The 18,604-nt window shown below is 38.6% G+C and overlaps 3 protein-coding genes across 4 annotated transcripts in view; 2 read left to right on the top strand and 1 right to left on the bottom strand.

Annotated features, from left to right (window-relative positions):
- Positions 1–3,874, top strand: part of cdkl1 (cyclin dependent kinase like 1 (CDC2 related kinase)) — a 28,566-nt gene extending 24,692 nt beyond the window's left edge. Inside the window, exons 10-11 of one of the 2 annotated variants that reach the window (XM_061893960.1) lie at positions 1,674–1,841; positions 1,899–3,874. In XM_061893960.1, the coding sequence (XP_061749944.1) occupies positions 1,674–1,841; positions 1,899–2,000 (270 nt within the window). In that variant the 3' untranslated portion in view covers positions 2,001–3,874. Of the gene's footprint in view, positions 1–1,673 lie in introns of both variants that reach the window. The other variant, XM_061893959.1, reaches the window with a different exon arrangement.
- dmac2l (distal membrane arm assembly component 2 like) lies at positions 3,703–13,841 on the bottom strand. The gene is made up of 5 exons (XM_061893962.1): positions 13,604–13,841; positions 13,424–13,520; positions 7,500–7,708; positions 7,253–7,424; positions 3,703–4,009 (listed from the first exon to the last, which is right to left on the bottom strand). Exons 2-5 carry the CDS (start codon positions 13,516–13,518, stop codon positions 3,901–3,903), a joined length of 585 nt encoding a protein of 194 aa, XP_061749946.1. The 5' UTR covers positions 13,519–13,520; positions 13,604–13,841; the 3' UTR covers positions 3,703–3,900.
- The window catches only part of l2hgdh (L-2-hydroxyglutarate dehydrogenase), a 23,623-nt gene continuing 18,725 nt past the window's right edge, over positions 13,707–18,604 (top strand). The window contains exon 1 of the mRNA XM_061893961.1: positions 13,707–13,952. Coding sequence (XP_061749945.1) covers positions 13,864–13,952 — 89 coding nt within the window. The 5' untranslated portion in view covers positions 13,707–13,863. The remainder of the gene's footprint in view (positions 13,953–18,604) is intronic.

The raw sequence follows: 18,604 nt of genomic DNA, 5'->3' as shown, positions 1-18,604 counted from the left end.
TATTGGCATGTGTTGCAATGTTAATATTTCATCATTGATATATAAACTATCAGACTGTGTGGTCGCTAGTAGTGGCTTTCAGTAGGACTTTAATTTAGTGTTGTTTTGATATGTCATCTTAGTGACATCATGCACAAAAGTGCTCTTAAAGATTGTTTTAAAATGTCTCTGACAATCTTGCTCTTTTTGTTTTGGAAATGACATGAATGTTTGTGCCACTGCTTAATAACTGTTTAATAAATACACTTTTAGTTGTGCTTTCCCTCTCTGCATGAAAGTTTAAAAGTAGCATATATTAATAAGAATGTTTGAATGTAGACACATAGAATCATCATACTGCTGTCATTATATGCATCAAGTCTTCATGCAAAATATCGAGATATATATCGTGTATCGCGACATGGCCTAAAAATATCGAGATACAGTATTTCCTTGAATTGCCACCGTGGCGCTAATTAATTTAAAACCTCTTCTCACTCCGGCGCTTACCAAAGTCATGGGGTAAATATAGGCCTGCGCTTAAAAATTTGAGTGTGATGTAAGGATACCATCATGAAAAGCACATTTAATAAAAAAAACTTTATTATGGTCTTACCTTTATTTATAAATGAAGTCCATGCGCAGCTCCTTCTGATCAAAAGCATCGATAACTTGTTTATAGAAGTCTTCCTTATCTTTCTTCAGTTTTAAAAGTCTCGATGGAGATCTTCCTTTATTACCTCCTGCTTCGATTGAAAGTCCACTTTAGAAAACTGCTATCATTTAGCTCGGCTCCTCACGTGTAGTGCGGGCGTCGACAGAATTATCCTCGGACAACTCCCCCTCCCGTTCTGCCCCGTGGGTGATCTCTTTACCCCACCGCTGCCACCATGAAGTGTTGTTATATAAATAATACACCGGGTATTTAGGACTGGAACATGCTTTATTTCAGCCCGGTTATTTACATAGCCAGCATAGGAGTGTTACATCCTAAAAGGTCCGTCGTGCACCCCCTAGTCGCAAGAAGGATCACTGGCGCCCTCTACCACCAGGAGGCGGGAGTCATTTAATGACTCATATTTGACACACGCAGCTACGGTATATTAATAAAACATAGCTGCTTACTGTTCTTTTTAGCATATTCAATAGCTTGGACCTTAAATCCTACTGAATAGCTCTTAATCTTCTTCCCTTTATGCGATTTCAAATGATTGAAATCAGCCTCCTCCATTTTGAAAATGACGACAGGTGAAGTGTCACTCGTGACGTGACGAGTTTGACCCTGCGGAAATTCTAGGCATATGCTAATTATTTGGCGAAACGAGTTTGACCCGGCGGAAATTTTAGACACGCGCTAATAAAAATAATATTTTGTGAAACGAGTTTGACCCGGCAGTAATTCTAGTCAGGTGCATACTATATACCCGGTGGCAATTCAAGGAAATACGGTATGAATAAAATATCTTCAACCCTTTTTGGTTGTTAGATTATTTATGTATTTAATATTTGGTAAGTTACTATGGTATATTATTTATGTGTTCACTGTTCTGTAACAGAGAACAAGGAAATAGGATACAATTGCTCTGGTATGAAAAATGCAGGATTAAATAAGTGCTGCATAACATTGTTTATGATGCATGTTCCAAATAAACTGACCTGAGCTAATATAGTATTTTCAAACGGAAATGTTTCAGGCCTGTCTGCGAATGAACCCGTCGGAGCGTCTTACGTGCGAGCAGCTGCTGCAGCATCCTTACTTCGACAGCCTGCGAGCCAAGAGCCAGGGCGGCGGCGGCGGGCGGGAGCACGATCGCTACGGCAACAGGAGGCCGCGCCTGCCACGCAAACACCTCCCGGCTGGGGTGAGTGTGTCACGCCCTCCTCACGCTCATCCTGTTCTCAAACTGCTGTCCCGGCAGTGTTTGCCTCAGCTGACGGGCAGCAGCATCTTCCCGGCGTTGGACACCAAGAATCATTACCACAACCTGCGCAAGTTCAACTACCACCTGCCCAACATTTGAGGTCTGGACTTGCCAGACCTGCGCCATGTTCACCAGCAGGACCAACACTCAGGAACCAAACCAAGCTAAGCTGCATCAGGTTGCATCTCTCAGAGCAACACACTTACTAACCACGTTTCCATATGAGTTGGGAAATTGTGTTTGATGTAAATATAAACAGAATACAATGATTTGCAAATCCTTTTCAAGCCATATTCAGTTGAATATGCTACAAAGACAACATATTTGATGTTCACACTGATAAAAAATGTTTATCAGTGGCAATAAATCCTGATAAAGTTGAGGAATGCTCATCAAACACTTATTTGGAACACCCCACAGGTGTGCAGGCTAATTGGGAACAGGTGGGTGCCATGATTGGCTATAAAAACAGCTTCCCCAAAAAATGCTCAGTCTTTCACAAGAAAGGATGGGGCGAGGTACACCCCTTTGTCCACAACTGTGTGAGCAAATAGTCAAACAGTTTAAGAACAACCTTTCTCAAAGTGACATTGCAAGAAATTTAGGGATTTCAACATCTACGCTCCATAATATCATCAAAAGGTTCAGACAATCTGGAGAAATCACTCCACGTAAGCGGCATGGCCGGAAACCAACATTGAATGACCAGGACCTTCCATACCTCAGACGGCACTGGATCAAAAACTGACATCAATCTTTAAAGGATATCACCACATGGGCTCAGGAACACTTCAGAAAACCACTGTCACTAAATACAGTTGGTCGCTACATCTGTAAGTGCAAGTTAAAGCTCTACTATGCAAAGCGAAAGCCATTTATCAACAACATCCAGAAACGCCGCCGGCTTCTCTGGACCCGAGATCATCTAAGATGGACTGATGCAAAGTGGAAAAGTGTTCTCTGGTCTGACGAGTCCACATTTCAAATTGTTTTTGGAAATATTCCACATCGCGTCATCTGGACCAAAGGTGAAGCGAACCATCCAGACTGTTGTCGACGCAAAGTTGAAAAGCCAGCATGTGTGATGGTATGGGGGTGCATTAGTGCCCAAGGCATGGGTAACTTACACATCTGTGAAGGCACCATTAATGCTGAAAGGTACATACAGGTTTTGGAACATACGCTGCCATCTAAGCGCCGTCTTTTTCATGGACGCCCCTGCTTATTTCAGCAAGACAATGCCAAGCCACATTTAGCACGTGTTACAACAGCGTGGCTTCGTAAAAAAAAGAGTGCGGGTACTTTCCTGACCCGCCTACAGTCCAGAAAATGTGTGGCGCATTATGAAGCGTAAAATAGGACAGCGGAGACCCCGGACTGTTGAAGGACTGAAGCTCTACATAAAACAAGAATGGGAAAGAATTCCACTTTCAAAGCTTCAACAATTAGTTTCCTCAGTTCCCAAACGTTTATTGAGTGTTGTTAAAAGAAAAGGTGATGTAACACAGTGGTGAACATGCCCTTTCCCAACTACTTTGGCATGTGTTGCAGCCATGAAATTCTAAGTTAATTATTATGAGTTTGAACATCAAATATGTTGTCTTTGTAGCATATTCAACTGAATATGGGTTGAAAAGGATTTGCAAATCATTGTATTCTGTTTATATTTACATCTAACACAATTTCCCAACTCATATGGAAACAGGGTTTGTAGATGTTGTGCTCCGCCCGGAGGTTAAAAAAAAAAAATGACAAAGAAGGTTTCTCCTTCTGTATTGCAACAGACTCTGTAGGACTGGACTACGACTGCAAATATTTATTGACATGAATGATGACGGCGTTGGTGCTACGGATGTTTACAAACGCCAAATTCATTTAAATAAAACAAAACAAAAACGCAGCCAGTAAATAACGTGACGATTGTTGATGAATAAAATGGTGTCAACAAAATAAAAGGGCAGATTTCAATTCTACATTTGAGGAAGCACTTCTCTTGTTTTCAGTCCAGGTGCAAGTCCAGACGCGGCAGCGCCGTCTTGAGCCGGCTTGCTGTGGTTTCTTTATCTTTCAGGCCGGGCAGGTCGCTGAGGAGCAGATACTCCAGATTCCTGCGCACACAAACACATCACACACTCAGGATAGACAAGACCGGCAAAAGGGGGAAAAACTCTAATTCTCTTATTTCCACTTGATGCGTAACAGCAGCAGAACATAGTGGATCTAACATAATAGTGAGAGTCCAGTCCATAGTGGATCTAACATAATAGTGTGAGAGTCCAGTCCATAGTGGATCTAACATAATAGTGAGAGTCCAGTCCATAGTGGATCTAACATAATAGTGAGAGTCCAGTCCATAGTGGATCTAACATAATAGTGAGAGTCCAGTCCATAGTGGATCTAACATAATAGTGAGAGTCCAGTCCATAGTGGATCTAACATAATAGTGAGAGTCCAGTCCATAGTGGATCTAACATAATAGTGAGAGTCCAGTCCATAGTGGATCTAACATAATAGTGAGAGTCCAGTCCATAGTGGATCTAACATAATAGTGAGAGTCCAGTCCATAGTGGATCTAACATAATAGTGAGAGTCCAGTCCATAGTGGATCTAACATAATAGTGAGAGTCCAGTCCATAGTGGATCTAACATAATAGTGAGAGTCCAGTCCATAGTGGATCCAACATAATAGTGAGAGTCCAGTCCATAGTGGATCTAACATAATAGTGAGAGTCCAGTCCATACTGGATCTAACATAATAGTGAGAGTCCAGTCCATAGTGGATCTAACATAATAGTGAGAGTCCAGTCCATAGTGGATCTAACATAATAGTGAGAGTCCAGTCCATAGTGGATCTAACATAATAGTGAGAGTCCAGTCCATAGTGGATCCAACATAATAGTGAGAGTCCAGTCCATAGTGGATCCAACATAATAGTGAGAGTCCAGTCCATAGTGGATCTAACATAATAGTGAGAGTCCAGTCCATAGTGGATCTAACACAATAGTTTGAGAGTCCAGTCCATAGTGGATCTAACATAATAGTGAGAGTCCAGTCCATAGTGGATCTAACATAATAGTGAGAGTCCAGTCCATAGTGGATTTAACATAATAGTGAGAGTCCAGTCCATAGTGGATCCAACATAATAGTGAGAGTCCAGTCCATAGTGGATCTAACATAATAGTGTGAGTCCAGTCCATACTGGATCTAACATAATAGTGAGAGTCCAGTCCATAGTGGATCTAACATAATAGTGAGAGTCCAGTCCATAGTGGATCTAACATAATAGTGAGAGTCCAGTCCATAGTGGATCTAACATAATAGTGAGAGTCCAGTCCATAGTGGATCCAACATAATAGTGAGAGTCCAGTCCATAGTGGATCCAACATAATAGTGAGAGTCCAGTCCATAGTGGATCTAACATAATAGTGAGAGTCCAGTCCATAGTGGATCTAACACAATAGTTTGAGAGTCCAGTCCATAGTGGATCTAACATAATAGTGAGAGTCCAGTCCATAGTGGATCTAACATAATAGTGAGAGTCCAGTCCATAGTGGATTTAACATAATAGTGAGAGTCCAGTCCATAGTGGATCCAACATAATAGTGAGAGTCCAGTCCATAGTGGATCTAACATAATAGTGTGAGAGTCCAGTCCATAGTGGATCTAACATAATAGTGTGAGAGTCCAGTCCATAGTGGATCTAACATAATAGTGAGAGTCCAGTCCATAGTGGATCTAACATAATAGTGAGAGTCCAGTCCATAGTGGATCTAACATAATAGTGAGAGTCCAGTCCATAGTGGATCTAACATAATAGTGAGAGTCCGGTCCATAGTGGATCTAACATAATAGTGAGAGTCCGGTCCATAGTGGATCTAACATAATAGTGAGAGTCCGGTCCATAGTGGATCTAACATAATAGTGAGAGTCCGGTCCATAGTGGATCAAACATAATAGTGAGAGTCCAGTCCATAGTGGATCTAACATAATAGTGAGAGTCCGGTCCATAGTGGATCTAACATAATAGTGAGAGTCCGGTCCATAGTGGATCTAACATAATAGTGAGAGTCCGGTCCATAGTGGATCTAACATAATAGTGTGAGTCCAGTCCATAGTGGATCTAACATAATAGTGAGAGTCCAGTCCATAGTGGATCTAACATAATAGTGAGAGTCCAGTCCATAGTGGATCTAACATAATAGTGAGAGTCCAGTCCATAGTGGATCTAACATAATAGTGAGAGTCCAGTCCATAGTGGATTTAACATAATAGTGAGAGTCCAGTCCATAGTGGATCTAACATAATAGTGAGAGTCCAGTCCATAGTGGATCCAACATAATAGTGAGAGTCCGGTCCATAGTGGATCAAACATAATAGTGAGAGTCCAGTCCATAGTGGATTTAACATAATAGTGAGAGTCCAGTCCATAGTGGATCTAACATAATAGTGAGAGTCCAGTCCATAGTGGATCTAACATAATAGTGTGAGAGTCCAGTCCATAGTGGATCCAACATAATAGTGTGATAGTCCAGTCCATAGTGGATCTAACATAATAGTGAGAGTCCAGTCCATAGTGGATTTAACATAATAGTGAGAGTCCAGTCCATAGTGGATCTAACATAATAGTGTGAGAGTCCAGTCCATAGTGGATCTAACATAATAGTGTGAGAGTCCAGTCCATAGTGGATCTAACATAATAGTGTGAGAGTCCAGTCCATAGTGGATCTAACATAATAGTGTGAGAGTCCAGTCCATAGTGGATCTAACATAATAGTGAGAGTCCAGCCCATATTGGATCTAACATAATAGTGAGACTCCAGTCCATAGTGGATCTAACATAATAGTGAGAGTCCAGTCCATGATGGATCTAACGTAATAGTGTGAGAGTCCAGTCCATAGTGGATCTAACATAATAGTGAGAGTCCAGCCCATAGTGGATCCAACATAATAGTGAGACTCCAGTCCATAGTGGATCTAACATAATAGTGAGAGTCCAGCCCATAGTGGATCTAACATAATAGGGAGATTCCAGTCCATAGTGGATCTAACATAATAGTGAAAGTCCAGTCCATAGTGGATCTAACATAATAGTGAGTGTCCAGTCCACAGTGGGGCCAGCAGGAGACCATCCTGGTCAGGGTTAGGGCCTTGCATGGCAGCTCCCTCCATCAGTGTGAGAATGTGTAAATAGTGTCAAAGCGCTTTGAGTACCTTAAAGGTAGAAAAGCGCTATAAAAGTTGAACTTATTTAACATTCCATGTGGTGCCATTCTGCTGGCAGTAAAAACTGACACATTGACTTGAATAAAAACGGCGCCATTCCGCTGCCATTCCGCATCCGTCAGTCGCACCTGAGTTTGTGCAGCGCCACAAGGCCTCTGTCCGTCACGTTCCCACAGGCCACCACCTCCATGGTGGTCAGACTCTCCTGCAGGCCGTCCAGCGAGCTCAGTCTCTCCAGACACGCGTCTTCGACGTACAAACACTTGTTCAACTTCATCTCCTCCACGTGCCGCAACCCCTCTGCACAAAAGCACAACCACGTCAGCGTGGACCACCATGGACACAAAGTCTCCTGTTCGCCACACACACACACACCCAGGTGGTCCAGGCCTCTGTACATGATGCAGGACTCGCTGGCGTCAATAGAGCGGATCTTGTATCTGTCCTGGGCTCCGTTGGGCAGAGCGTTGTAGTCTTGATGCCAGCGCTCGAAGCCTTGGAAGCGCACCTTGGCGCCGCATCGAAGCAACCACTCGGCCGCCGCTCGGTCTGGGCCCACGGCTTTGATTCGCTCGTAGTCCACCCTGAGCACATTGAAGAGCACTTCAACAACATGGCGGGACAAACATGTTAAACAGTGGGAAAGTTTGGACAGTAAAGTCCAGTTCCTCATGAGAAACTATGTCAATATGAATAATAAGTTCCAGCCTGGACCAAAGTCCATATTTAGGGGAACGTTTGTACACTTTGGACACAATGTTCTGTGCTGCCTTTCAAACAGAACTGGATCAGGTTAAATTAAACTTAAAGTCCTACTGAAAGCCACTACTACTGACCTGATAGTTTATATATCAATGATGAAATATTAACATTGCAACACAATTAGTTTACTAAATTGCAATTTTAAATTTCACGCGGAAGTCGTCTGTTTTCATCGCATAATTCCACAGTATTTTGGACGTCTGTGTTGCTGAATCTTTTGCAATTTGTTCAATGAATAATGGAGACGTCAAAGAAGAAAGCCGTAGGTGGAAAGCGGTGTATTGCGGCCGCCTTTATGAATGAATGAATGAACTTCATTGTCATTATGTACAGGTACAGGTCCAACGAAATTTTGATTGCTTCCCTACAACACAAACACAGCCTGTGTTTCATTGTTTACATTCCCGAAAGATGACGGTGAAGCTTTACTATGGAACAGAGCGGTCAAGTGAACACAATTGGATTGGACCACACACACAAAGTACAGTGTATTATGCAGCCATCATTTCAAAAGATCGTGTTTCGAAGAGGGTCCCTTGCGAAGGGCAGGGATGGGCGTCGCCACCACCCGTCGACTGGTGCTGAAGAAAGGTGCGGGGCCGACCTTCAGGTTGTACAGGTACCACCATATAATCTCACTAAAACACTAGTAACACAATAAGCAGATAAGGGATTTTCCAGACTTATCCTGGTAAATGTGTCTAATAACATCTGAATCGCTCCCACTGTATAGTCTTTTTTCTAGTCCTTCACTCTCACTTTCCTCATCCATGAATCTTTCATCCTCACTCAAATTAATAGGGAAATCATCGCTTTCTCGGTCTGAATCGCTCTGGCTGCTGGTGGCCATGATTGTAAACAATGTTCAGATGTGAGGAGCTCCACAACCCGTGACGTCACGCGCACATCGTCTGCTACTTCCGGTACAGGCAAGGCTTTTTTATCAGCGACCAAAAGTTGCAAATTTTATCGGGGATGTTCTCTACTAAATCCTTTCAGCAAAAATATGACGAAATGATGAAGTATGACACATAGAATGGAGCTGCTGTCCCCGTTTAAATAAGAACATCTCATTTAAATAAGAACATCTCATTTCAGTAGGCCTTTAATTAAATTGCCAGAAATAGCCAATTTGCTCAATTTACCTTTCATAAATAAATCTATATATATATATTAAAAAAATGGGTATTTCTGTCTGTCATTCTGTCGTACATTTTTTTTACTTTTATGGAAGTTTTTTTTTTGCAGAGAATGATGAAAAAAACAGTTAATTGAACGGTTTAAAAGAGGAGAAAACAGGAAAAAAATGAAAATTAAATTTTGAAACATAGTTTATCTTCAATTTCGATTTTTTAAAATTTAAAATTCAACCAAAGAAAAAAGAGAAAAAGTAGCTAATTCGAATATTTTTGAAAAAATAGAAAAAATAATTTATGGAACATCATTAGTCATTTTTCCTGATTAAGATTAATTTTAGAATTTTGATGACATGTTTTAAATAGGTTAAAATCCAATCTGCACTTTGTTAGAATATATAACAAATTGGACCAAGCTATATTTCAAACAAAGACAAATCATTATTTCTTCTAGATTTTCCAGAACAAAAATTTTAAAAGAAATTCAAAAGAATTTGAAATAAGATTTAAATTTGATTCTACAGATTTTCTAGATTTTCCAGAATATTTTTTTTAATTTTAATCATAAGTTTGAAGAAATATTTCACAAATATTCTTTGTCAAAAAAACTGAAGCTAAAATTAATTAAATTAAAATGTATTTATTATTCTTTACAATAAAAAAAAATAATATACTTAAACATTGATTTAAATTGTCAGGAAAGAAGAGGAAGGAATTTAAAAGGTAAAAAGGTATATGTGTTTAAAGAACCTAAAAATCATTTTTACGGTTGTATTTTCTCTCTAAAATTGTCTTTCTGAAAGTTATAAGAAGCAAAGTAAAAAAATAAATGTATTTAAACAAGTGAAGAGTCCATAGTGGATCTAACATAATAGTGGGAGTCCAGTCCATAGTGGATCTAACATGATAGTGAGAGTCCAGTCCATAGTGGATCTAACATAATAGTGAGAGTCCAGTCCATAGTGGATCTAACATAATAGTGAGAGTCCAGTCCATAGTGGATCTAACATAATAGTGTGAGAGTCCAGTCCATAGTGGATCTAGCATAATAGTGAGAGTCCAGTCCATAGTGGATCTAACATAATAGTGAGAGTCCAGTCCATAGTGGATCTAACATAATAGTGAGAGTCCAGTCCATAGTGGATCTAACATAATAGTGTGAGACTCCAGTCCATACTGGATCTAACATAATAGTGTGAGACTCCAGTCCATAGTGGATCTAACATAATAGTGTGAGAGTCCAGTCCATAGTGGATCTAACATAATAGTGAGAGTCCAGTCCATAGTGGATCTAACATAATAGTGAGAGTCCAGTCCATAGTGGATCTAACATAATAGTGAGAGTCCAGTCCATAGTGGATCCAACATAATAGTGAGAGTCCAGTCCATAGTGGATCTAACATAATAGTGTGAGAGTCCAGTCCATAGTGGATCTAACATCATAGTGAGAGTCCAGTCCATAGTGGATCTAACATCATAGTGAGAGTCCAGTCCATAGTGGATCTAACATAATAGTGAGAGTCCAGTCCATAGTGGATCTAACATAATAGTGTGAGAGTCCAGTCCATAGTGGATCTAACATCATAGTGAGAGTCCAGTCCATAGTGGATCTAACATCATAGTGAGAGTCCAGTCCATAGTGGATCTAACATAATAGTGAGAGTCCAGAAGCTAACATTTATTAAATTAAAATGTATTTATTATGCTTTACAATAAAAAAAATATTTACTTGAACATTGATTTAAATTGTCAGGAAAGAAGAGGAAGGAATTTAAAAGGTAAAAAGGTATATGTGTTTAAAAATCCTAAAAATCATTTTTACGGTTATATTTTTTCTCTAAAATTGTCTTTCTGAAAGTTATAAGAAGAAAAGTAAAAAAATTAAACAAGTGAAGACCAAGTCTTTAAAATATTTTCTTGGATTTTCAAATTCTATTTGAGTTTTGTCTCTCTTAGAATTAAAAATGTCCAGCAAAGCGAGACCAGCTTGCTAGTAAATAAATACAATTTAAAAAATAGAGGCAGCTCACTGGTAAGTGCTGCTATTTGAGCTATTTTTAGAACAGGCCAGCGGGCAACTCATCTGGTCCTTACGGGCGACCTGGTGCCCGCGTTGGTGCCCCCTGATCTAAAGTAACAGTACTCTTACTTGAGTACAATATCTGGCTCCTCGACTCACATTCCATTTTAATTTTCTATTATATATTCTAACTTTGTGGGCGGTATAGCTCGGTTGGTAGAGTGGCCGTGCCAGCAACTTGAGGGTTCCAGGTTTGATCCCGCTGCCGCCATCCCAGTCACTGCCGTTGTATCCTTGGGCAAGACACTTTACCCACCTGCTCCCAGTGCCACCCACACTTAGATATTGGCTTTCACAATGTAAAAGCGCTTTGAGTCATTAGAGAAAAGCGCTATATAAATAGAATTCACTTCACATCAATCAATCAATCAATCAATGTTTACTTATATAGCCCTAAATCACTAGTGTCTCAAAGGGCTGCACAAACCTCTATGACAATGAGTCAATATTAAAAATACAAAATTATCTGTAGGTCAACAATAACAAAAACAATAGGTCAATAAATAAACAAACTACAGAGTAAATAAGACAAATATGTCTTTTCAAAATGAATACATCAATTATTTTTGAAAACTACAAAAAAGTAAAAACAAAAAACAAATAGGTCATTAAATCAAAAAAGAAATACAATAAACAAGTTAACAAATACAAATAAATCCAAAAGTATAAATTGAAAACCAAAAAAATATATGTATACAAATAAATGATAAAATTAAGAAAATATTATTCAAAAAGTTTAAAAAAATAAAATGAGTCAAAATTAAAAATACAAAATGAATGTAAAAAGATTATAAGTCACAAATAACTCAATAAATATAAAAAAAGTAAAATAAGTAAATTCAATGAAATACTAAAATATATTTTTTTTAAAGTACAAATATATATAAATTAGTCAATAATTATAAAAATATGTTTTAAAAAGGTAAAATAATTACAAGTTAGTCAATTAACTATAAGAAGGTAAAGAAAATACAAATAAGTAAATAGAAAAACTATTTGAAAAAAAGTCAAAAGAATAGGTTCAACTTTTTTTTTTTAAATACAAATAAGTCAATAAATATAAAAAAGTCAAAATAAGTCAATAGAATAAAATACTCAAATATTTTTCAAAAAGTAAAAACATATATAAATTAGTCAATCAATCAATCAATGTTTACTTATATAGCCCTAAATCACTAGTGTCTCAAAGGGCTGCACAAACCACTATGACAATGAGTCAATATTAAAAATACAAAATTATCTGTAGGTCAACAATAAGAAAAACAATAGGTCAATAAATAAACAAACTACAGAGTAAATAAGACAAATATGTCTTTTCAAAATGAATACATCAATTATTTTTGAAAACTACAAAAAAAGTAAAAACAAAGAACAAATAGGTCATTATATCAAAAAAGAAATACAATAAACAAGTTAACAAATACAAATAAATCCAAAAATATAAATTGAAAACCAAAAAAAATATATATGTACAAATAAATGATAAAATTAAGAAAATATTATTCAAAAAGTTTAAAAAAATAACTAAATGAGTCAAAATTAAAAATACAAAATGAAAGTAAAAAGATTATAAGTCACAAATAACTCAATAAATATAAAAAAGTAAAATAAGTAAATTCAATGAAATACTAAAATATATTTTTTTTAAAGTACAAATATATATAAATTAGTCAATAATTATAAAAATATGTTTTAAAAAGGTAAAATAATTACAATTTAGTCAATTAACTATAAGAAGGTAAAAAAAAATACAAATAAGTAAATAGAAAAACTATTTGAAAAAAAGTCAAATGAATAGGTTCAACTTTTTTTTTTTTTAAATACAAATAAGTCAATAAATATAAAAAAGTCAAAATAAGTCAATAGAATAAAATACTCAAATATTTTTCAAAAAGTAAAAACATATATAAATTAGTCAATCAATCAATCAATGTTTACTTATATAGCCCTAAATCACTAGTGTCTCAAAGGGCTGCACAAACCACTACCACATCCTCGGTAGGCCCACATAAGGGCAAGGAAAAACTCACACCCAGTGATGACTATGAGAACCTTTGTTCAGTTTTACATTTTGACCCACTTTGTGTTTGACTTTGACACTCCTGCTCCAAACCATGGTCATGTGGTGACATAAAATAAATGATGGTATTTTCCATCCATCCATTTTATACCGCTTGTCCCTTTTTGGGGTCGGTGGAGCCTATCTCAGCTGCATTCAGGCGGAAGGCGGGCTACACCTTGGACAAGTCGCCAACTTATCGCAGACGATGGTATTTTGAGAGGTGAGGTGACGTTATGAGTGTAAATAAGAGATATTGTACTTGTTGAAAACAGCATTGAGCCAGGCCCAGAAGTGTCTGCGGTCCGGCTCTCTCTGCTTCAAAGCACACCGCACAGTCCTCGCCAACAGCTTCATTCCTAAAACAAATGTAGATATAACCTCTACGTTTGTATTATTCGACGAAAATGTGACCAAAAATGTCAGAGAACGAGTGACGTACCTTTTATTTCGTAAACAAACTGTTTACTTCCGCTCGTGCGCGATTTGTGACGTCACCAAGAAACGCGCTCGCCTATTGGCTGTGCGTGAGAACGGGGAAATATCGCGAGAGCGCGCAAAAGTTCTCGAGTTTCAGGGACACCAGCACGAGGAGGAGGAGGAAACTACGCTGAAGGTGGAACATTGCCGCAAAAACATTCCCCCCCTCTTCTCACAATGATAACGCCGCTCTGAGGAGTCTTTTTTAACGCCGTCGCCGCCATGTTTCGGGTCCTGGCCAGCGTCTCTTTTCCGGCTGCTCGCCGCCAGCCCAAAGTGTCCTATGACGTCACCAGCAGACGCGCGCACAGGTGAGTACAAGTAAACTCACCTTTCATCACATGTCGGCAACACCTGTCAGATGTTTGCACGGACACTTTCACTCGTCTTTTAAACGACTTTCATGGACAAACAAGTCGTGTTACGTAACAACAAGACTTTGTTCCGGCGGGGGGATAAAAAAAAGTGTCACGTGTCTTGTGAAGAAGCAATAAAAAGAGCGAAGAATGCAAGCATGTGTTTCACATTAGTTCTTCCACCCTCTGGAGACTTCAAGTTATGTAATAGAAAACATTTCTAGAACATAATGTCCTGTGCAGACAAGCAATACTATTTTTGGAGCATTCATATTGAAATCATTACATTACATTTAGCTCAAGTATTGCACGTGTATTATTATTTGTTATTAAAGGCCTACTGAAATGAGATTTTTTTATTCAAAGGGGGATAGCAGCTCCATTCTATGTGTCATACTTGATTATTTTGCCATATTTTTGCTGAAAGGATTTAGTAGAGAACATTGACGAAAAAGTATGCAAATTTTGGTCGCTAATTAAAAAGCCTTGCCAGTACCGGAAGTAGCAGACCATGTGCGCGTGACATCACGGGTTGTGGAGCTCCTCACATCTGAACATTGTTTACAATCAGAGCGACACGGAGAGAGAAAGCGACAATTTCCCCATTAATTTGAGTGAGGATGAAAGATTCGTGGATGAGGAAAGTGAGAGTGAAGGACTAGAAGAAGAAAAAAGACGAGGGCATTGGGAGCGATTTCAGATGTTATTAGACACATTTACTAGGATAACTCTGATAAAAATCCCTTATCTGCAATACAAGCATTTCATATCACAGTTATTGTTATGGAAATATTGTTGAATGTGATCAAAAAGTACTTATGCACACACTAATATTATTATGACCAAATTTAAAAATGTTTTAAGTAACTAAAATAAATAAACACACTGTTAGAAAATCCACTTTTGTACATGTTTTATGTTTCTTACATATGAGGTCCTCTCTAAGGTTCTCATAGTCATCATTGTCACTGGCGTCCCACTGGGTGTGAGTTTTCCTTGCCCTTTTGTGGGTTCTTCCGAGGATGTCGTAGTCGTAATGACTTGTGCAGCCCTTTGAGACATTTGTGATTTAGGGCTATATAAATAAACATTGATTGATTGATTGATTGACTGCGTTACTAGTGTTTTAGTGAGATTATATAGTCGTACCTGAAAGTCGGAGGGGTGTGGTGACCGCCAGTGTCTCTGAGGGAAGCCACGGAGGAGCCTCAGCTGCCTCTTTGACAGCCGCAGGAGGAACGACACGAGCTCCGCTCATGTCTAGGGTAAAAGCCGACTTATTACCACCATTTTCTCACCGAAACCTGCTATTTGACATGTGGTAGAGAACCATGTTAGCTTGATTGCTCTGTTCCATAGTAAAGCTTCACCGTCATCTTTAGGGAATGTAAACAATGAAACACCGGCTGTGTTTGTGTTGCTAAAGGCGGCCGCAATACACCGCTTCCCACCTACATCTTTCTTCTTTGACGTCTCCATTATTAATTGAAAAAATTGCAAAAGATTCAGCAACACAGAAGTCCAAAATACTGTGTAATTATGCGTTAAAAACAGACTACTTTTAGCCGGTGACGTCACAAGCACTCGTCATCTTTCCACGACTTTTTCAACAGGATACTTGGCGGGAAATTTAAAATTGCAATTTAGTAAACTAAAGCGGCCGTATTGGCATGTGTTGCAATGTTAATATTTCATCATTGATATATAAACTATCAGACTGTGTGGTCGCTAGTAGTGGCTTTCAGTAGGCCTTTAATATATATATATCCATCATCCACCCATTTTCTACCCCTTGTCCCTTTTGAGCTTGCGGGGGGTACTGGAGCCTATCTGAACTGCATTCGGGCGGAAGGCGGCGTACACCCTGGACAAATCGCCAGCTCATCACAGGGCCAACACAGATAGACAGACAACATTCACACACTAGGGACCATTTAGTGTTGCCAATCAACCTATCCCCAGGTGGAGGTGGGAGGGGCCTATCCCCAGGTGCATGTCTTTGGAGGTGGGAGGAAAACAGAGTATTGAATTGAAGTGAAGTGAAACCCCGTTTCCATATGAGTTGGGAAATTGTGTTAGATGTAAATATAAACAGAATACAATGATTTGCAAATCCTTTTCAACCCATATTCAGTTGAATATGCTACAAAGACAACATATTTGATGTTCAAATAGTAATTAACTTAAATTTCATGGCTGCAACATGTGACAAAGTAGTTGGGAAAGGGCATGTTCACCACTGTGTTACATCACCTTTTCTTTTAACAAGACTCAATAAACGTTTGGGAACTGAGGAAACTAATTGTTGAAGCTTTGAAAGTGGAATTCTTTCCCATTCTTGTTTTATGTAGAGCTTCAGTCCTTCAACAGTCCGGGGTCTCCGCTGTCCTATTTTACGCTTCATAATGCGCCACACATTTTCCATGGGAGACAGGTCTGGACTGCAGGCGGGCCAGGAAAGTACCCACACTCTTTTTTTTACGAAGCCACACTGTTGTAACACGTGTCGAATGTGGCTTGGCATTGTCTTGCTGAAATAAGCAGGGGCGTCCATGAAAAAGACGGCGCTTAGATGGCAGCATATGTTGTTCCAAAACCTGTATGTACCTTTCAGCATTAATGGTGCCTTCACAGATGTGTAAGTTACCCATGCCTTGGGCACTAATGCACCCCCATACCATCACACATGCTGGCTTTTACACTTTGCGTCGATAACAGTCTGGATGGTTCGCTTCTTCATAGGTCCAAATGACACGATGTCGAATATTTCCAAAAACAATATAAAATGTGGACTTGTCAGACCACAGAACACTTTTCCACTTTACATCAGTCCATCTTAGATGATCTCGGGCCCAGAGAAGCCGGCGGCGTTTCTGGATGTTGTTGATAAATGGCTTTGGTTTTGCATAGTAGAGCTTTAACTTACACTTACAGATGTAGCAACCAACTGTATTTAGTGACAGTGGTTTTCTGAAGTGTTCCTGAGCCCATGTGGTGATATCCTTTAGAGATTGATGTCGGTTTTTGATACAGTGCCGTCTGAGGGATGGAAGGTCACGGTCATTCAATGTTGCTTTCCGGCCATGCCGCTTACGTGGAGTGATTTCTCCAGATTCTCTGAACCTTTTGATGATATTATGGAGCGTAGATGTTGAAATCCCTAAATTTCTTGCAATGTCACTTTGAGAAAGGTTGTTCTTAAACTGTTTGACTATTTGCTCACACAGTTGTGGACAAAGGGGTGTACCTCGCCCCATCCTTTCTTGTGAAAGACTGAGCATTTTTTGGGAAGCTGCTTTTATAGCCAATCATGGCACCCACCTGTTCCCAATTAGCCTGCACACCTGTGGGATGTTCCAAATAAGTGTTTGATGAGCATCCCTCAACTTTATTAGTATTTATTGCCACCTTTCCCAACTTCTTTGTCACGTGTTGCTGGCATCATATTCTAAAGTTAATGACTATTTTCAAAAAATATATAAAGTTTATGAGTTTGAACATCAAATATGTTGTCTTTGTAGCATATTCAACTGAATATGGCTTGAAAAGGATTTGCAAATCATTGTATTCTGTTTATATTTACATCTAACACAATTTCCCAACTCATATGGAAACGGGGTTTGTATTTATATAGGACTTTTTCTCTAGTGACTCAAAGCGCTTTACATAGTGAAAGCCAATATCTAAGTTCCATTTAAAGCAGTGAGGGTGGCACTGGGAGCAGGTGGGCAATGTGTCTTGCCCAAGGACACAACGGCAGTGACTCGGATGGCAGAAGGGGGGATCGAACCTGGAAACCCTCAAGTTGCTGGGAAAATGTTGCATATTTTGTGTTTGCCATATAAAAAACTGAGCTTTTTTTTTAAAGAAGGGCCTCAAATGAACAAACAAAAACCGTAAACAACAATAAAACTTATAATTGACGGATAGATCTGAAGTTGATCTCGAGATTATTGTGTTAAAAGTAAACAATAAAAAAAATGTATAATTTATTTTTTGACACTTTAATAAGGAGGACACTTTTGGATCCCCAATAATTTTAGTATGATTTGTTTTAAGTGTCATTTTTTAATTTTAAAAATAATAATGAACTAAAACATTATGAGTTAATGACCTTTTTAAGGCTCCAATTATTATATATTCTCACATATTTCACTTAAAAATTTTATTGGGTGAAATATTGCATATTTTGTGTTTTTTCCATCAAAAAACAGGGTTTTCTTTGACAAAAAGGGCTTACAACTTAAATATTTAAAAATGTTATATTGACAAATGGACCTAATGGTGATCTAGAGATTTAAAACTTGAATAATAATAATACTGAATAATGACACATTTTAATATTTTTTGGACCAAAACCCTTTCTGGTCCATGGGATCAAGCCTGAGTGGAGGCCTAAATGTATATTTTTTATACATGAATTGTTTTTTTAAATAAAAAATATCAAAACATCCCCTGCTTGTTTTGATTTTTCAGTGTGCGGCCATCGGTGGAAAAAGTTTGGACACCCCTGATTTAGTGTGTTCCTACGATTTGATTTTATTTGCCCATTTTCAACTTTTTTGCAGTTCTTTCCGCTGTTCTGTCCCCAAACTAAAAGTGAAGGT

This window comes from Nerophis ophidion, linkage group LG03 (assembly GCF_033978795.1).
Source record: "Nerophis ophidion isolate RoL-2023_Sa linkage group LG03, RoL_Noph_v1.0, whole genome shotgun sequence".
NCBI lineage: Eukaryota > Metazoa > Chordata > Actinopteri > Syngnathiformes > Syngnathidae > Nerophis > Nerophis ophidion.
This window is presented reverse-complemented; position numbering and strand designations above follow the sequence as displayed.